Genomic DNA, 18,381 nt, shown 5'->3' on the forward strand with positions numbered 1-18,381 from the left:
CTTTTATCAACCAAATGTAAACATCTTTTTCTTCCTTTCCATCCTTTATACATTTATTTTTTTTCTCTTGCCTTACTGCACTGGCTAGAACTACTTTTTCAACATTGCATACAAATGATGATAAAAACCATCTTTATAAACTTTCAGTATTTCTCCACTAAGATATGATGTGTGTTGTAGCTTTTATTGTAGAAGTCCTTTATCACTTAAGATATTCTCTTTTATTTCTGCTTTGTATGAGTTTTTATCATGATTGGGTAATGAATTTTGTCAAATACTTTTTTTTGCATCTAGTTAATTACATCATTTTTGTCTTTTATTCTTTTAATGCAATAAGTTGCATTGATTGATATTTTAATGTTACATGAATCTTATTTCCGAAGTAAACTCAATTTGGTCATGGAACATTATACTTTTTATATACTGCTAAAATTTATTTGTTATTTCCTTTAGGATTTTTACATCTGTGTTCATTAGTGAGATTGACTCATTCTTTTCCTCATAAGAATAATTAGGAAATGTTTTAAATTTCACTGTTCTCTGTAAGAATTTATATAAGATTGGTGTTACTTCATTTTTGAATATGTAGAATATTATTTAAGAGGCCATCTTAGTTAGAATTTTTAGCCTCTCTTTTATTAAGGTTACAAATATCTCTCCTAAGTATGGTTAGAGCTGCATCTCATACAGTTGGTTTTTCTTTCTTTTTTTCTTTTCTTTTTTTTTTTTTTTTTTTTTTTTTTTTTTTTGACACTGAGTCTCTCTCTGTCGCCCAGGCTGGAGTGCAGTGGCATGATCTCGGCTCACTGCAACCTCCGCCTCCTGGGTTCAAGCAATTCTCCTGCCTCAGCCTCCCAAGTAGCTGGGATTACAGGTGCGCACCACCACACCCAGCTGATTTTTGTATTTTTAGTAGAGATGGGGTTTCACCATGTTGGCCAGGCTGGTCTCGAACTCCTGACCTCAGGTGATCTGCCCGCCTTGGCTTCCCAAAGTGCTGGGATTACAGGTGTGATCCACCATGCCTGGCCTTGCGTTCCATACATTTTGATATGTTTTATTTTTATTATTTGTTTAAAAATATTTTCTCTTTTATGTTTTGATTTCTTCTTGAACCTTCAGTATTAATTTCTAAATATACATTTAATGTCCTTGCCAATATGCTTGGGATTAAGTCTCTCATTTTGCCGTTTGCATTCTGTTTTCTCTGCTTGTTCTATTTTTTTATTTCTTGCCTTTTTTTTTTACATAGTGTTTATTTTGACTTTCTTTAGCTGTATTGGTTATACAGTTTTTAATCTCTTAGTCCTTACTCTATAAATGCCAACATGCGTTCCTAACTTACTGAAGTCTAATATTAATTAGTATTTTATCACATCCTAGACAATACAAGGAACTTAGTACACTTTGACTTCTTTCATTTCTTTTACAATTTATGTAGTGTCATTGGTACTTATATATATTTTAAACCTTATACATTTAAAACCCCACAATACCCAATATAATAAAAATATCTAGTTATAATCGTTTTTAGACTTAATATACATTGATATTGATTTACACATTTATCATTTCCTTTGCCCTCTGTTTCTTCCATCTCTGAGCTTCCACTAGAATTGTTTATTTATTCTACCTAAAGAATACTTATTCATATTTTCTTTTGTGTGGATATGCTCATGACAAATTATCTCAATTTTTGTTTGTCTGAATGTATTCTTAGTTCACCTGCCATTTGAAAGGGTATTTTGCTAGGCCAACAGTTATTTTACTTCAGCCCTTTGCAGTTATGATTCCACTGTCCTTTAGCTTCTGTTGTTTCTCTTGGGAAATCTGTTGTTGATCAGCTTGTTACTCCTTTGAACGTACATTGTGCCATCATTCGCTGTACCCAACTACTTTTACTATTTTCTTTTTATCTATGATTTTCAGAAGTTTTACTATTATGGATGTGATTTTTGTATAATCTTCTTAGTTTTCTCTTGCTTGGTACTTTCACCACTTCTGAAGTCTAGATTAATGTATTAGTAAGTTCTACGTTATTGTGTTTTCAAATACTGCATTTGTTCATTTTCTCTCTTATTTCTTTACGGTAATGCAGCTACACATATGTTAAACCTTTTTACTGTAACCTGTATATTGATTATATTTCTTCTGTATTTTCCATCCTTTTGTATGTTCAGTCTGTATATTTTCTTACCTGTCTTCTGGTTTGTAATTTTTTTATCTGTAAAAAATTTAAAAGGTTTATCATAAGAACCATTCATTTAGATTCATTTCTCAGTTCTAGAATTAAATTTGAGTCTCTTTTATGATTTCTACTTCCTTCCAAAAATTTTAGTCTTTTATTTTCTTGAGTGTATTAGGCATTGTTATTTCAATACTCAGTTCTGAAATTTAATGATCTAAATACCCTGTGGATTGTTACTGTAGTTTGCTGTTTCTGTTGGTTTTAGGTGATACTGATTTTACCTCCTTGTATGACTGGTTATTTTTTATTCAATACCAGATATTGTGTATGAAAAATTGTAGAGACAATTTGAAGGCTAGCATGATGTTATATTTATTCATAGAAGATTTATTTTGGCTTCAGAAAGGTGGCCAAAGGACTGAAAAACCCAGATTGCTCTAATCGAGGCAGGGATTGAAGTTAAATTTAGTCTCTGTTAAAGTTTGTCTGTTTCTGGTTCATTTTAACTCAGTTCCAGTCATTCCTTGTTAGTAGTAGCTCTTTAGTTCTAGTTTTTGTCTTCCTAGCTTCATTTGTCTCTTGGCACCTTCTGTTAAATCCCAAGAGGGAGCTTTTGGGAATTGGCCAACCCTTCCAGGGGAAATGCACCTCCCAAAGAGGTGCATATACCTTTGGGTTTTCTTCTTGTCTGAGATCACAGCCCCATAATTCGTCACTGTCTTGGTTCTCAGTGATTTCAAACAAATGTTTGTTTTTAATAATTGCTTACATTTTCTAGTTCTTACCAAGAGGGTTGATAAATGTTACCTAGTTCATCATGTAAAAACAGAAGCTATTGTGACTATTTTTATACTGAATTATAATCTTTAGATGGTTATTTTTATGTCTAGTTTTCTATAGATGATGAGAAATTTTTCATTTGTTTATGCTTTTATACACAATTTCTTGCGTAGGTTTGGATACACATCCATAACAAAGCTTTAAGGCATACAAAGAGACAACCACTAAAATAGATGGATGCCCACAGTTGTACTATATATGACTAAATTAGATTTCAAGTAGATAAAATTTAGCTGTTAGGAAGAAAGATTTAAGTTTAGTATTATTTTGGCCATCTCTCTTTTTTAAGACAGCAAGGAAATGGTGTTTCATATGTAAAATAACTACACCTTATACAACATTTCTATTTCCCAAATTTGCTTAGATTCTTTGGCTTTCTGCTTATCAGAAATTTGGTGATCTCATTTATTTTTGAAGTCTCTTCTTTATCTTAGCAGGGTAGTAATATTTAGAAAGATAAACGATAATTTGTTTAGAAAGATAAATTTTTTTCTGATAATGTATTACTCATAATTTTCATTCAAATATCAAAATACTCTTCTCTTTGTTCATCTTTGTAGAACTCCAGAAGTAACTATTTGCCCCTTACTTCTTTTTCTCTAAATTTGTTTTTTTTATTTACTGATCAAAAGGTTTTTAACTAAAGTTATCAAGGATTCCATGCACTTCCAAGATAGGGATAACATCAATCTAAAGACTCAATTATTTTCTGTCTTCACTGCTTACAGATAGGGAACACAATCTCTTCAGCCTGGACCTGTGTAGAAGAATTTGGAGAAAATAAACAGGTAAGAGTTTATTAGGTAAAAGTCTCTTAGGAATATTAAGTAATATATTTAGTTGTCAGAAAACCAGTTTTAAATTGTTCTTTATAATGAAACAAATGAAACTTTATGAAGTATTTTTTATAATAGCCTTGTTAATTATAGACTCATTAAGCAAATGTTTTAAAAAGTTAAAGTGTTTTCTGTATTTCAGGTCTTCTCAAAACATTTAACATGCTAGTATACCTTGAACCACCAAGATGGTAAACAGTATTATAAATTAGATATATTTGGAGTTAGTGTGTTATTTATAGATTATCCAAGTATTTCTCAGAAGTATCTGAAAATAGGACTGTCTTGTTTTTCAACCTTAAATCTTATTGAAACAATTTGGGATAAAAGTTGTATTTACTAAGACATAGTGTTTAGTTTATTCAACAAGGTACTTCTTGAGGAAGATAAGTTTTAGTAGGAAGTTAAAAGATAGCTTATTTGAGTCAAGATTATTACTTTACAAAGTCTTTTTTTACATGTAGAGGCAAAAGAATGTGATGTTTTCTAGGATGTAATTCATGTACTACATCTGTGTCCTTGAGTAAGTTAACTTGACCTTTTTGTGCTTCACTTCCTCACTGACAAAGGGGATAATAATAGTACTTATAAGTCTGTTAACGTGGATTCAGTTGTACTAATCTTGTGTGGTTATTTTTATCACTTTATAAGTGATAAATAAATATTGCCGTTACAATTAATATAATCTGTTCTCAGACTCAGAAATGCTTGTTATACTTGAGACTTAAAGTTTTATTTTTACAGATCTTAATCTTAGCATAAAAATTCAAATAAGTGATGCCAGTCTTAGAGGTCCTTACAACTTTTTATAGTTCAAAATTTGAATTACAAGGACTGATTTTACTTATAGAAAAAAAACTTGAAAAGAATTGCTGTATTTTCTAAGGCTTTTCTTTTTTGCCCACATGGTTTATTTAGTGAGCTACAACTTTTTTTTTAACCTGTACTGAAGCCTACCTAGATTGCCGCAGCTCTGATTGTAATGTTTTCTCTCGTAAGCTGCTGTTCTAGTACTCACTTTCCAAATGGCCTAGAAAGTAGCACTAAAAGGAGTTGGACATAATTATCTCTTAATACAAAGGTAGCAAACTAGAAGCTCAAGATGTGATATTTTTTTTTAATGGAAAGCAACTAGACTTATTTTCAGTACAAATAAGTATCTGTTTTATTCTTGACCCTCTTTGTGTTCTTTTTGTTTGTGTGTTGCCTTGCCTCTGAAGGCATTTGAGCTTTTAATCGCTGTGTTTAATATATTTGAAGATTTGGGTCTGTTTTGCTTTTAATGTTTTCTCATTATGTATTAACTCCATTAAGATTTCTTCCCTGATATTCAAAATTCAGTGAAATAACTGCTTCTAGGTCAAACAGGTTTGGGAAAAACTGTATACTAAATACTTCCTTTGGAAAATCATAGTGCATACTAGCATCCTAGGTAATTGAGGTAGCAACCTGTTTAACGTATAAGCCTATCTGTTCTAAATTTTTCTTGAGATTATTTGGCTATAGGATGCTTGTTTTAAGAAATTCTTGCATTTTAATTGTACGGGATGTAGTTTGGGAAACACTGAAGCTAACCCAAAGACACACTTGAGTTTTATTTGTTTTTATTTAATATGTTTCTGACGTTATTGAAGTATAAATAAAATACAACAAAATGCCCATACTTAAAGTGTACAATTTGGTTCATTTTGATTTATGTCTACATCTATGAAATGACGCCACAATTAAGAAAACAAACATTTCCTTCGCCCCCAAAAGTTGCCCCTTGCCCCATTGTAATCCATTCTTCCTTCCATTCTCTTTCTCAGGCAACCACTCTAGATTAGTTTGCATTTTCTAGAATTTCAACGCCTTGCTTTTGAAGGCTTAAATTGTAATCTTTAGATAATTTAAAATTTCATTTCTTTAATTATTTCCTCTGCTTATTTAGCTCTTGATTTTCTGTACTAGAATAGAAAGTTCAAAATAAATGATAGATATTATTTATACTTATATTTTAATCTCTGTGTTTGAACCCAGCCATATTTTATGTTCTGGAAATGTACAGTAGTATAGCTAAAAAAAAAAAAAAAAAAAAAAAAATTTTTTTTTTCTTTTTTTTTGCAGATAAAATTTAGTGTTTCAGTGAAAGTAAGTTATTGAGATAGTTATTTCAGTTATGGTTATTGAATGTTAGAAATTGAAATAATAATAAAATGGTACAGTAAGGATTTTTTAAAAAAATTTCAACACAGATCTCATAGGTATCTAAAGAAATGCTTAAAATATGTGATAAAGGTCTGATAAACATACTTCATAGATGAAAAGATCAGGTGTCTCATCCTTAACACTGGTGGGAATGTAAAATAGTGTAGTCTTAGCTACCTTGGAAAACAGTTGAGAAATTTCTCAAAATGTTATACTGGGAATTACTGTATGACTCAGCAGTTTCATTCCTAGTTACTTACTAAAGAGAATTGAAAACATACGTTCACACAAACACTTTTGCATATTATTCCTTAGCGGTAAATAATGGCCAAAAAGTTGAAACAACCCAAATGACTATCAACTGATGAATGGATAAACAATGTGTAATCTAGCTATATAATGATATATTATTCAGCATTAAAAGGGATGAAGTTCTGATACATGCTACAACATGTATGAGCCTTGAAAGCATTATGTTACGAAGTCAGTTCCAAAAGACCACATAAATTTATACAAAAAGTCCAGAATAGGCAAGTCTATAGAAATACAAAGGCTAGTAGTTGCTGGGGCTGAGAGAAGAGAGAATGGGAGTGACTGCTAATAGATACAGAGTTTCTTTTTAGGATGATGAAAATGTTCTAGAATTTTATAGTGGTGCTAGTTGTACATGTGATAAAAATCACTAAGTTGCACACTTAAAGATATATCAGAAAGTGGATGGATGTGGTGGCAGAACTCACGGTAGCTAACAGAGAAGAAAGAAACCAATTATGAGGAATATATTTTTTAAATGAAAAATTAGTCTAAAGAGTATCTAGTCAGAAACAAAAGAAAAAGGGAGTCAAAATTAATATGAGAAGACACTTTTATCTCACTTTAAAGTCTCCAGTAAGGGTTTTCTTCATCTTTAAGACAGAAAAGCAGCTAAGAATTAGTTATGTTTGGTCAAGATGTGTAAGACGAGTTAGAAATAAAACAAATACATTGAAGCAATATATCTATCCACTGTTTACATTTTCACTGAGAAACGTACTGGTATTATTCACTACCAGACTGTTTTTGTGTTGAATACAGAAAGGTGGTAGACCAAGTTATAGTAGCCACATAGACAGGCCTGACAAGTATGTGGTGTATGTACTACCTACCAATCTCTACTCTTGCTCCTGTGTCAGTTGTGGCATAAGTCATCACTCCCTTTCCTGTTTATTCCAGACACACCACTGGAATCTTTTTGAATCTGGAATTCCTATTAGCCATTACTGCTTAATTAGAATTGCAACTTAAGGTTAAGCCTATTTGCTATTCTTTGTATATATCAAATTTGTTCTATGAAAATAATTTGTATTCCATATATAAATAGGAAATTAAAGATAACATTTGATCAGGTTTTCTATAATAATCCATTATGTCAGAGCAGTTGTTCTCTTTTTTTTTTTTTCCATGAAACAACCTTTTCTTCAAGTGAAAGTTTAGCATATAAAACAAGGGAATGCAGAGCTGCATGAGTTGAAATGAGAGGTTGGAATAGATATGATTAAAATTGCTGGCAGTACCAAATGTTAGAATGTGGAGCAACTGAAGTCTCATATTTTACTGGTGTGAATATAAAATGGTCATACTGGAGAACTCTTTAAGCAGTATGGGTCATCTATCCTATGACCTAGCAATCTCATTCCCAGATATTGACCCAAAAGAAATGAAAACATATATCCACCAAAAGATTTGTATAAAAATGTTCATAGCAGCTTTATTCATAATAAAACTTAGAAACAACCCAGATATTCATCATTAGGCAAATAGAAAATGAAATTGAAGTATATTCACACAGTGAAATAATAACCATAAAAATGAAGAAACTACTGAAAGATACAATATGAAGGAATCTTAGAAATTATATTGAGAGATTGTCTGGGTTATCTTTCTGGAATAATTTTACCAAAACAAGCTATTTGAGTTTCGACTTGGCAAGGCAAGATATGTCAGTGGATTCTCTTTGTGAATGGAAAAAAAAAAGCATTCTTATTTTGTATAGAGGCCTCCTCTTTTTCTAACTAATTTTTTATTGGTAAAAATTAATTCAAATGTACTTAAAATTATGTTGAGAGAAAGAAGATAGACATAAAAATACTTAATGCATATTATGTGAAGTCTAAGAATAGGCAAAACTAATCTATTGAAATAGAAATCAGAAGGTGGTTGCCTCCAAGTGAAGGTCTGTTGGCTGGAAAAGGGTATAGGAAATTTCTGGATTGGGGATATGTTTTATATCTTGTTTTGAGTATCAATTACATAGATTTATACAATTATCAAAACTCATTGAAATAAACATAGGATGTATGCATTTTATTTTATATAAATTGTATATCAATGTTCAAAGTGTTAAGGCAGTTGAATAACACTTAGTGCAAAACTTATATTCTGAAATTGGCTCTGTGTCATTCCTTAAGAAGGGATCTGTACTTCAGATCCCAGTCTGAGGCAGAAACAATGGGATTGAAGAGCTAAGGATGTTAATTGGGAAGAAGAACTAGGAGTGGGCAAATAAGTATATGCTAGGAATTTTAACTAATTTATTAATGTATTATTTTCTAAAAATTAGAATTTCTGCTTTTTATTTTCTATGATATGAAAATTATATGTTATAATAGACCTGAGGAAAACATGATTGTACTTTTAGGTTCATCCCACTAAGCATTTTCAGCTTACATTTCATTCATTGAAGTTTGGTTTGTATTGTATTTTCTAACTAGCTAGATGTCTTCCTGAATATATTTAGATTCTTAGTGATTTTAGTAATAAAATTTATTTTTGAAATGCCTGTAAAAATCTTATAAACTTCTGACACCTTTTGTTTCCTAATCTTTGTTATTTGTGAAGGTTTTTTTTTTATTTGTACTTTAAGTTTTAGGGTACATGTGCACAACGTGCAGGTTTGTTACATATGTATACATGCGCCATGTTGGTATGCTGCACCCATTAACTCTTCATTTAACATTAGGTATATCTCCTAATGCTATCCCTCCCCCCTCCCCCCACCCCACAACAGGCCTCGGTGTGTGATGTTCCCCTTCCTGTGTCCATGTGTTCTCATTGTTCAATTCCCACCTATGAGTGAGAACATGCGGTGTTTGGTTTTTTGTCCTTGCGATAGTTTGCTGAGAATGATGGTTTCCAGCTTCATCCTATCCTACAAAGGACATGAATTCATCATTTTTTATGGCTGCAAAGTATTCCATGGTGTATATGTGCCACATTTTCTTAATCCAGTCTATCATTGTTGGACATTTGTGTTGGTTCCAAGTCTTTGCTCTTGTGAATAGTGTGCATGTGTCTTTATAGCAGCATGTTTTATAATCCTTTGGGTATATACCCAGTAATGGGATGGCTGGGTCAAATGATATTTCTAGTTCTAGATCCCTGAGGAATCGCCACACTGTCTTCCACAATGGTTGAGCTAGCTTACAGTCCCACCAACAGTGTAAAAGTGTTCCTATTTCTCCACATCCTCTCCAGCACCTGTTGTTTCTTGACTTTTTAATGATTGCCCTTCTAACTGGTGTGAGATGGTATCTCATTGTGGTTTTGATTTGCATTTCTCTGATGGCCAGTGATGATGAGCATTTTTTCATGTGTCTTTTGGCTGCATAAATGTCTTCTTTTGAAAGTGTCTGTTCATATCCTTTGCCCACTTTTTGATGGGATTGTTTGTTTTTTTTTCTTGTAAATTTGTTTGAGTTCATTGTATTCTGGATATTAGCCCTTTGTCAGATGAGTAGTTTGCAAAAATTTTCTCCCATTCTGTAGGTTGCCTGTTCACTCTGATGGTAGTTTCTTTTGCTGTGCAGAAGCTCTTTAGTTTAATTAGATCCCATTTGTCAATTTTGGCTTTTGTTGCCGTTACTTTTGGTGTTTTAGACATGAAGTCCTTGCCCATGCCTATGTCCTGAATGGTATTGCCTAGGTTTTCTTTTAGGGTTTTTATGGTTTTAGGTCTAACATTTAAGTCTTTAATCCATCTTGAATTAATTTGTGTATAGAGTGTAAGGAAGGGATCCAGTTTAAGCTTTCTACATATGGCTAGCCAGTTTTCCCAGCACCATTTATTAAATAGGGAATCCTTTCCTCATTTCTTGTTTTTGTCAGGTTTGTCAAAGATCAGATAGTTGTAGATATGTGGCATTATTTCTGAGGGTTCTGTTCTGTTCCATTGGTCGATACCTCTGTTTTGGTACCAGTACCATGCTATTTTGTTTTTCTTTGGATTTATGCTACATGAATAAAGTCATAATCAACTTTTAATTTTGTATTTAATTTAGTCTCCTTGAAAATATGCAGTACAACAAATGATCATTGTATATATTTAAGGGCTTAAGTTCAAGGTTTACAGTGGGGACTATCAGGAATGCAGATAAGCTAAGCATTATGCTAATAGCCAACTGCTTGGCTATCCGCTTTCTGAAATCTTTCCCTGAAGTTACCTTCTGTGTTCACATTTCATGAATTAGGCTGCATTACCTGAAGATACTTTCAGTATCCACATTTCATAAATAGGCTGCATTACCTCTTGAGTGGATGTAAACTCAAAACACAAGTGATTTCTCTTTGAAAATTATATTTCCCTGTTTGCAGTAGCCTGCTCTTCTAAATTGTATTGTTGATTACCACATTGTTAAAATTTGAAGAACTAGGTGTATTACGGATAAATGGCTAATAAGGAATTGACTGTATTTGCATAATAATTTTCAGAAGGAAAGAATCAGACTTTTTTTAATAAAGCAGTTATTTGGGAATAGATGGAGCCAGTAATGGTCCCGTTTATACTCAATACCAAACCCTTCAGGTGAAGCGGATCCTTTAAAAAAAGAAAAAAAAAAAAAGCACGAGGCACAGTGGCTCACACCTGTAATCCCAGCACTTTGGGAGGCTGAGGCGGGTGGATCACCTGAGGTCAGTAGTTCAAGACCAGCCCGGCCAACATGGTGAAACACCATCTCTACTAAAAATACAAAAATTAACTGGGTATGGTGGTGGGTGCCTGTAATCCCAGCTACTTGGGAGACTGAGGCAAGAGAATCGCTTGAACCCAGCAGGCGGAGGTTGCAGTGAGCTGAGACCGCACCATTGCACTCCAGCCTGGGCAACAAGAGTGAAACTGCCTCAAATAAATAAATAAAAATAAATAAATAAATAAATTTTATGGTATGTAGAGTCATCCTACTTTGGATGTTAGAAAAGTAAATGGTATCAAAGTAATTTCTCATTCATTTTCAAAATACTGAAAATATTTGGAACTGGTTACTTTAAATGTATTTATGTCTTCCTGGAACAGATCACTTTGTTGATCTTATGGTATCATTCATAAAAAGGCTATAAAATTAGTCTAATTAGAGTTTTATAATGCTGGAAATTAAGCCTGTATTTAACTGATTTTCATTTTTCCTTTTTTTTTTTTTTTTCCTGAACTAGGTCCTTTCTGATGTTGCTTGAGCTTATTCTGCAGTTGATCTCATTCCTGTTGGCTAAACATTAAGTCCCATGACAACATTAAGTTAATGCACCTATGGTGTAGGCATCATTTATAGTACCAGGACAGTATTTTAGAAAAAAAACCTTACCTGTACATTAGATGACCTAATTTCTTTTCTTCCATTCCTAGAAACACCATAATGTTTCTAAATAATGATTTTATAGTCATTGTCACACCCTTTGCCTATTTTACACCAAAGAACATAGTTGAGTTTTTGGAAGGTACAGGATTTAAAAATTTGGTCTGTAATATATATACACACATATAAATGTTGCAGTTAATGAAACAGGAAATTATTGATGCATAAGATGAATGTTTATTGTGAAACAGCAGTATTTCATATATTATTTTTTAATAATTTGGTTTAATTGGATATTTTTCTGTACTCTTAAGTTGATAATGGTTTTTTTGAAGTAACTATAAGTTGATAATGGTTTTTTGAAGTTTATTTAATAAAGGTGATTCATTTTACTGTTTTATTGTACCAGTAGGACTTTTAATGTTAAATCAGTATGTTGAGTTAGATAAATGTTTATATTAGTATTTAAATAATGAAATATTGGCCAGCTAGTTTATACCAAATGTTTTTGCAGTCCAGGGGTAAATGTTTCTGCTGGTTTGATGCCTAATATAGCTTCAAAGAAAAAAAAAAGCGAATATGAATTCACTGTTTTTTATCTTTTCTTCATGGACTACCCCTTAGAACCAAATTTAAAAGAAGCTTCTTTGTAGAGCAAGAGAAATGAGACGTTCTCTTTTTCTGTAATCAAAACTCCAAGAAATAGTAGATATCCAAGAATTCATTCTGGTAAGATCTCTGAAACATTGTGTGAGTAAAGGAAAGGTAATACTGACAAAACTCTCAGGATTTGCAGTGCAGTGAATGCTGAAATAATCTTTAACCAGCAATATAGTATCATCAAGATTTCCAATGTTAGAACATTATGTTAAAATGTGATTATTGTTTTAATGCTTTGTCTCTTTAAATTTATGTCCATAAAGATGTGCAGCATAATTGTTCATGTATTTATTTACAGACTACAATTTCCATCGCAGCTCAGTAAATAGTCTTTCCCCTGTTAGTGCTACCCTCTCTTCTGGGACTCCCAGCGTGCTTCCTTATACTTCAAGGCCTTATTCTTGTCCAGGCTATCCCTTGTCACCAACAATATCACTTGCTAATGGCAGCCATGTTGGACAGCGACTATATATCTCCAGTCAGGCCTCATTCTTCTGAAGAAAATACTAACATTAGTATGAAAATTTGTGTAAATTTGTAGCATGAAAACTTGCAAATTAAAATACTATTTTATTTTAGAATTGGGTTTGCACATTTGGTTTTAAAAAGATATTTATTCCAAAGTACTAAATATCAGCTATAATTCAGAATAACATGGAGTTGTAGAATTTATAAAAATGCAAAGTTTAAAAAGTTATTCAGTGGTTTCTCTTGATAAAGGTACAGCAAACTACTATTCTTTTTAAACTTTTGGGATTTCTAATTCCTGAGTGGGCAATAGAACCTAGTCATTTATGTTAATTTTTTGCATAATTTTACTAAATAGTATTTCACAAATATTAAAGCACTTGAAGACAAGGGTTATAGTAGATTTGATTACCAAGGATCACTATCTGTACTGGAGATTAGAACAATTATATGACCAGAAGCATCTAACCATTATGTAGAAAGAAATGATGAGACAAAAAGATTAAGATACAAATTTTGTGCAGTACTAAAGAAAAAGCAGTCTACCATTGTGGTCCTTGAAAATAACTATAGATATTTTCATTATTTGTTAGACACAAATTATATTTTTGCTGTTAATGTATTTAAGCATTTTATAGTTATGTTTCATTTGTGTTTTTGATATTCTTTGTATTGTTAATAACAAGTGTTATGGGTTTTTAATGTTGAAATCATGTGTTAATTTTTGTACTTGAATTCAAATTTTTTGACATTAAATATGTGATGCTTCTGTTATGTGTGTTTTCTTTTTATTAGAATGACAAAACCTTTAGTTCTCACAATCACTTTTAGCTTTTCTTGAGAACAATTTCACTTACTAGTTACACAGTCATAGGCTCAGTGCTTTTATGAGACTCCAGTGAAGGATGTTGAAGAAAGAAAATTGTTTTTATATACCCAAAAGAATATAAATCATTCTATAAAGACACATGCACACGTATGTTTATTGTAGCACTATTTACAATAGCAAATACATGAAACCAATCCAAACGTCCATTAACGATAGACTGGCTAAAGAAAATGTGGTACATATACACCATGGAATAGTGTGCAGCCATAAAAAGGAATGAGATCATGTCCTTTGCAGGGACATGGATGAGGCTGGAGGCCATCATCAGCAGACTAACACAGGAACAGGAAACCATCACATGTTCTTGCTCATAAGTGGGAGCTGAACATTGAGAACACATGGTCACAGAGAGGAAAACAACACACACCAGGGCCCTTTGGGGGCTGGGGGTGAGGGGAGGGAATTTAGCAGATAGGTCAATAGGTGCAGCAAACCATCACACGTGTATCTATGTAACAAACCTGCATGTTCTGCACATGTATCCCATTTTTTTTGGAAGAAATATACATTGTTTTGTAAAATAGTAACAAAAATTATTTTCAAGGACTAATAGAAATACTTTGTTAGTAGACCCACTGAAGTTTCTGCCTTTCAGTTATGAATAATTAATGAATTCAAGTCATTTTGACTTAAATATTTTAGTATACATTTATAATTTCTAATGATAGTTTTTATAACTGATGTCTGAGAAATCTTTCAGATAGCAAACATTACTTTTTTTATCAACTCATTGTGCAACTATATGGGACATAGAATTTGTAAATAGAATTTGAAATAGTTGCAAATATTTTTTCTCGAGTTTCAAGCAGAAGTTATATGGAAATTAATCTCAGTTTTTTCAACCTTTAAATAATGTTCATTCCATATAAATCAAATACAATGCTTCCAGTTTACTGCCTTAGATTTTCTAATTTAAATGAGCATAGACACTGTGCTTAACAAATACTATTTTTCTCCTTACCTGTTTGAATTGCATAGATTTTGCTCTTTAATTGCCAGGTATATGTGGGGCTGACAGGTACATATCACTCAGCAAGCATACAGTGAGTATTTTGTTGGTGATTGTGGTAATACCCTTGAAACAGAGGTTACTCAGACTCTAAGCCAGAAGAAAAAGAGACACTAGTTTTTCATAGAAATGTTTGAAATAGCCCATCATAATAATTGCAAGTTGCCACATAGCTTTTTCACTTTCAATAAAAAACAATTGAGCTTACCAACCACACATTGTATTTGGAGATCCATGGTGATTGGATGAGAAGTACATAAGCTGTGTTAGTCAAATCCCACTCCATTAAGTAGCAGCTCTTTGAACTTGGACACAGTTTTTAATTTTAGCCATACTTTTCACTTCTGTAAAGTCGTAGTACACATAGGTAAAATGCCTGGCAAATGGAAGACATTCAGGTGGTGGGTGGTATTATATGGGTATAGTTACATGAAGAGCATAGTACTTTGTAGTTTTTCATCCCTACTCCCTTTCACTAGAAATAAAGAAATTAGTACATTCATGTCAAACACTGTCCCTTTCTGTGATGTTCTGGATGAGCAGTTAATCTTGTTTATACTGAATAAAATTTTATTTGAGTTGTGAACATAGCTACTAATTATTTGCTGCTGTAATTCTTACAGAATAAGCTGTATAAGGCATTTGCTCCAAATGAGGATTTCCTTAGATGATCACGAACTATTGATAAGTCTTAGCCATAGGATGTATCTCATTGGTCAGGGAAACAGTTCTAAAGACAGACTTTAAATTTTGTGTGCAACATTACGCAAAGAACCATGGCTGAAATGTGGAAGTTTATGACCTATGATGATGGAGCTAGGACCTGTCCTGCTTAAAATCCCTTGTAAGCAGAAAGATCAGAAGGTACGCAGAAAGTTTAATTAACCCTATCATTCTTCCCTAGTTTGTTTTATAATGTTAGGGAGGGAAAGACTTCTTTATGACTTAAAATGTAGAAACCATAATGGAAAAGGTTGCTAAATTCAATTTAAAAAGAAAAGTCTGCATGGCAAGGAAGTAACATAGGTATGTCAAAAGATGATAAATGACTCCATCTCAGAAAAAAAAAACAATACTTGCATATTGTTTTACAAAGGGCTAACCTCTAATATTTCTAGATATCAGAAAAAGTAACCACCCATGAAAAAAATGGATGTAATGTCTGAATAGGCAGATGACAAATGGCTCCCAAACCTATTAAAAAGATGGCTTATGTCATAGGAAAGGCACATTAAAAGTTCAAATTGGCAGAAATTCATAGTTTGATAAACTTTTGGTAAGCCTGTAAATAAATATTCTCATACATTGTCATTGGGATTAAAAATTGGTATTTATGTAAGAGGCAACTTGGCAGCTATTGTCCAAAATTACATACAAACATTTTGATCCAGCAATTCTACTTCTGGGATACACTTGGTTGTGTGTATGTGAAATGATATATGTGTAAAGGTATCTATCATTAGAGGACTGGTTAAGAATACATTTATCAGTACATACTAAGAAGCTATACAAAAGAGAATGACTATTCTTGTTACAGAAAGAGAATGTTAAGTGAAAAAGAGCAAGGCTTATTTAGGAATGTATGCATAATGCAGTGTTCTATGCTTTGGTAAAGAGGAAAAGAACATTTGTATGTGCTTATAGGTGCATACAGAACTCCAGAAGGATATGCAAAAAAAAGAATTATGAGAGAAGTGGATAGGATCACAGTGTGACATCTCTTTCACTTGCAGACACTGTAATGAATGATAAATAATTTTAAGTAAAAAGACACATAATTCTCAAACAAAATGAAGAGCTCTGGTGAACAGTAATCTTAAACAAAAACACATTAGGAAAAACTGCACTGGATCTCTTTACTGAGTGACCAGAAGTTGGTGGATTTTGAGTAGAAACCCAGGGCAAAAGCTCTGCAGATGGTAAACAGCACTGCAAACAGCTGTGAACTTCACTGCTTTTGACTCAGTGGGTCCCAATATACTTTTTTTTTTTTTTTTTTTTTTTTTTATTATACTTTAGGGTTTTAGGGTACATGTGCACAATGTGCAGGTTTGTTACATATGTATCCATGTGCCATGTTGATTTCCTGCACCCATTAACTCGTCATTTAGCATTAGGTGTATCTCCTAATGCTGTCCCTCCCCGCTCCCCCCACCCCACAACAGTCCCCGGAGTGTGATGTTCCCCTTCCTGTGTCCAGGAGTTCTCATTGTTCAATTCCCACCTATGAGTGAGAACATGCGGTGTTTGGTTTTTTGTCCTTGCGATAGTTTACGGAGAATGATGTTTTCCAGTTTCATCCATGTCCCTACAAAGGACACGAACTCATCATTTTTTATGGCTGCATAGTATTCCATGGTGTATATGTGCCACATTTTCTTAATCCAGTCTATCGTTGTTGGACATTTGGGTTGGTTCCAACTCTTTGCTATTGTGAATAGTGCCGCAATAAACATACGTGTGCATGTGTCTTTATAGCAGCATGATTTATAGTCCTTTGGGTATATACCCAGTAATGGGATGGCTGGGTCAAATGGTATTTCTAGTTCGAGATCCCTGAGGAATCGCCACACTGACTTCCACAATGGTTGAACTAGTTTACAGTCCCACCAACAGTGTAAAAGTGTTCCTATTTCTCCACATCCTCTCCAGCACCTGTTGTTTCCTGATTTTTGAATGATGGCCATTCTAACTGGTGTGAGATGGTATCTCACTGTGGTTTTGATTTGCATTTCTCTGATGGCCAGTGATGATGAGCATTTCTTCATGTGTTTTCTGGCTGCATAAATGTCTTCTTTTGAGAAGTGTCTGTTCATGTCCTCTGCCCACTTTTTGATGGGGTTGTTTGTTTTTTTCTTGTAAATTTGTTTGAGTTCATTATAGATTCTGGATATTAGCCCTTTGTCAGATGAGTAGGTTGCAAAAATTTTCTCCCATTCTGTAGGTTGCCTGTTAATTCTGATGATAGTTTCTTTTGCTGTGCAGAAGCTCTTTAGTTTAATGAGATCCCATTTGTCGATTTTGGCTTTTGTTGCCATTGCTTTTGGTGTTTTAGACATGAAGTCCTTGCCCACGCCTATGTCCTGAATGGTATTGCCTAGGTTTTCTTGTAGGATTTTAATGGTTTTAGGTCTAACATATAAGTCTTTAATCCATCTTGAATTAATTTTTGTATAAGGTGTAAGGAAGGGATCCAGTTGCAGCTTTCTACATATGGCTAGCCAGTTTTCCCAGCACCATTTATTAAATAGGGAATCCTTTCCCCATTTCTTGTTTTTGTCAGGTTTGTCAAAGATCAGATAGTTGTAGCTATGCGGCATCATTTCTGAGGGCTCTGTTCTGTTCCATTGATCTATGTCTCTGTTGTGGTACCAGTACCATGCTGTTTTGGTTACTGTAGCCTTGTAGTATAGTTTGAAGTCAGGTAGCGTGATGCCTCCAGCTTTGTTCTTTTGGCTTAGGATTGACTTGGCGATGCGGGCTCTTTTTTGGTTCCATATGAACTTTAAAGTAGTTTTTTCCAATTCTGTGAAGAAAGTCATTGGTAGCTTGATGGGGATGGCATTGAATCTATAAATTACCTTGGGCAGTATGGCCATTTTCACGATATTGATTCTTCCAACCCATGAGCATGGAATGTTCTTCCATTTGTTTGTATCCTCTTTGATTTCATTGAGCAGTGGTTTGTAGTTCTCCTT

The 18,381-nt window shown here is 33.2% G+C and overlaps 1 protein-coding gene across 3 annotated transcripts in view; it reads left to right on the forward strand.

The window, feature by feature from the left end:
- The window catches only part of RBM46 (RNA binding motif protein 46), a 51,770-nt gene extending 38,215 nt beyond the window's left edge, over positions 1 to 13,555 (forward strand). The window contains exons 5-6 of one of the 3 annotated variants that reach the window (XM_012508012.2): positions 3,757 to 3,816; positions 11,518 to 13,555. In XM_012508012.2, coding sequence (XP_012363466.1) covers positions 3,757 to 3,812 — 56 coding nt within the window. In that variant the 3' untranslated portion in view covers positions 3,813 to 3,816; positions 11,518 to 13,555. The remainder of the gene's footprint in view (positions 1 to 3,756; positions 3,817 to 11,517) is intronic. The other 2 variants (XM_003257867.3, XM_003257868.1) reach the window with 2 other exon arrangements.
- Positions 13,556 to 18,381: the final 4,826 nt, after the last annotated feature.

The sequence above is a fragment of the Nomascus leucogenys genome, chromosome 7b, assembly GCF_006542625.1.
Source record: "Nomascus leucogenys isolate Asia chromosome 7b, Asia_NLE_v1, whole genome shotgun sequence".
NCBI classification, from domain to species: Eukaryota; Metazoa; Chordata; class Mammalia; order Primates; family Hylobatidae; genus Nomascus; species Nomascus leucogenys.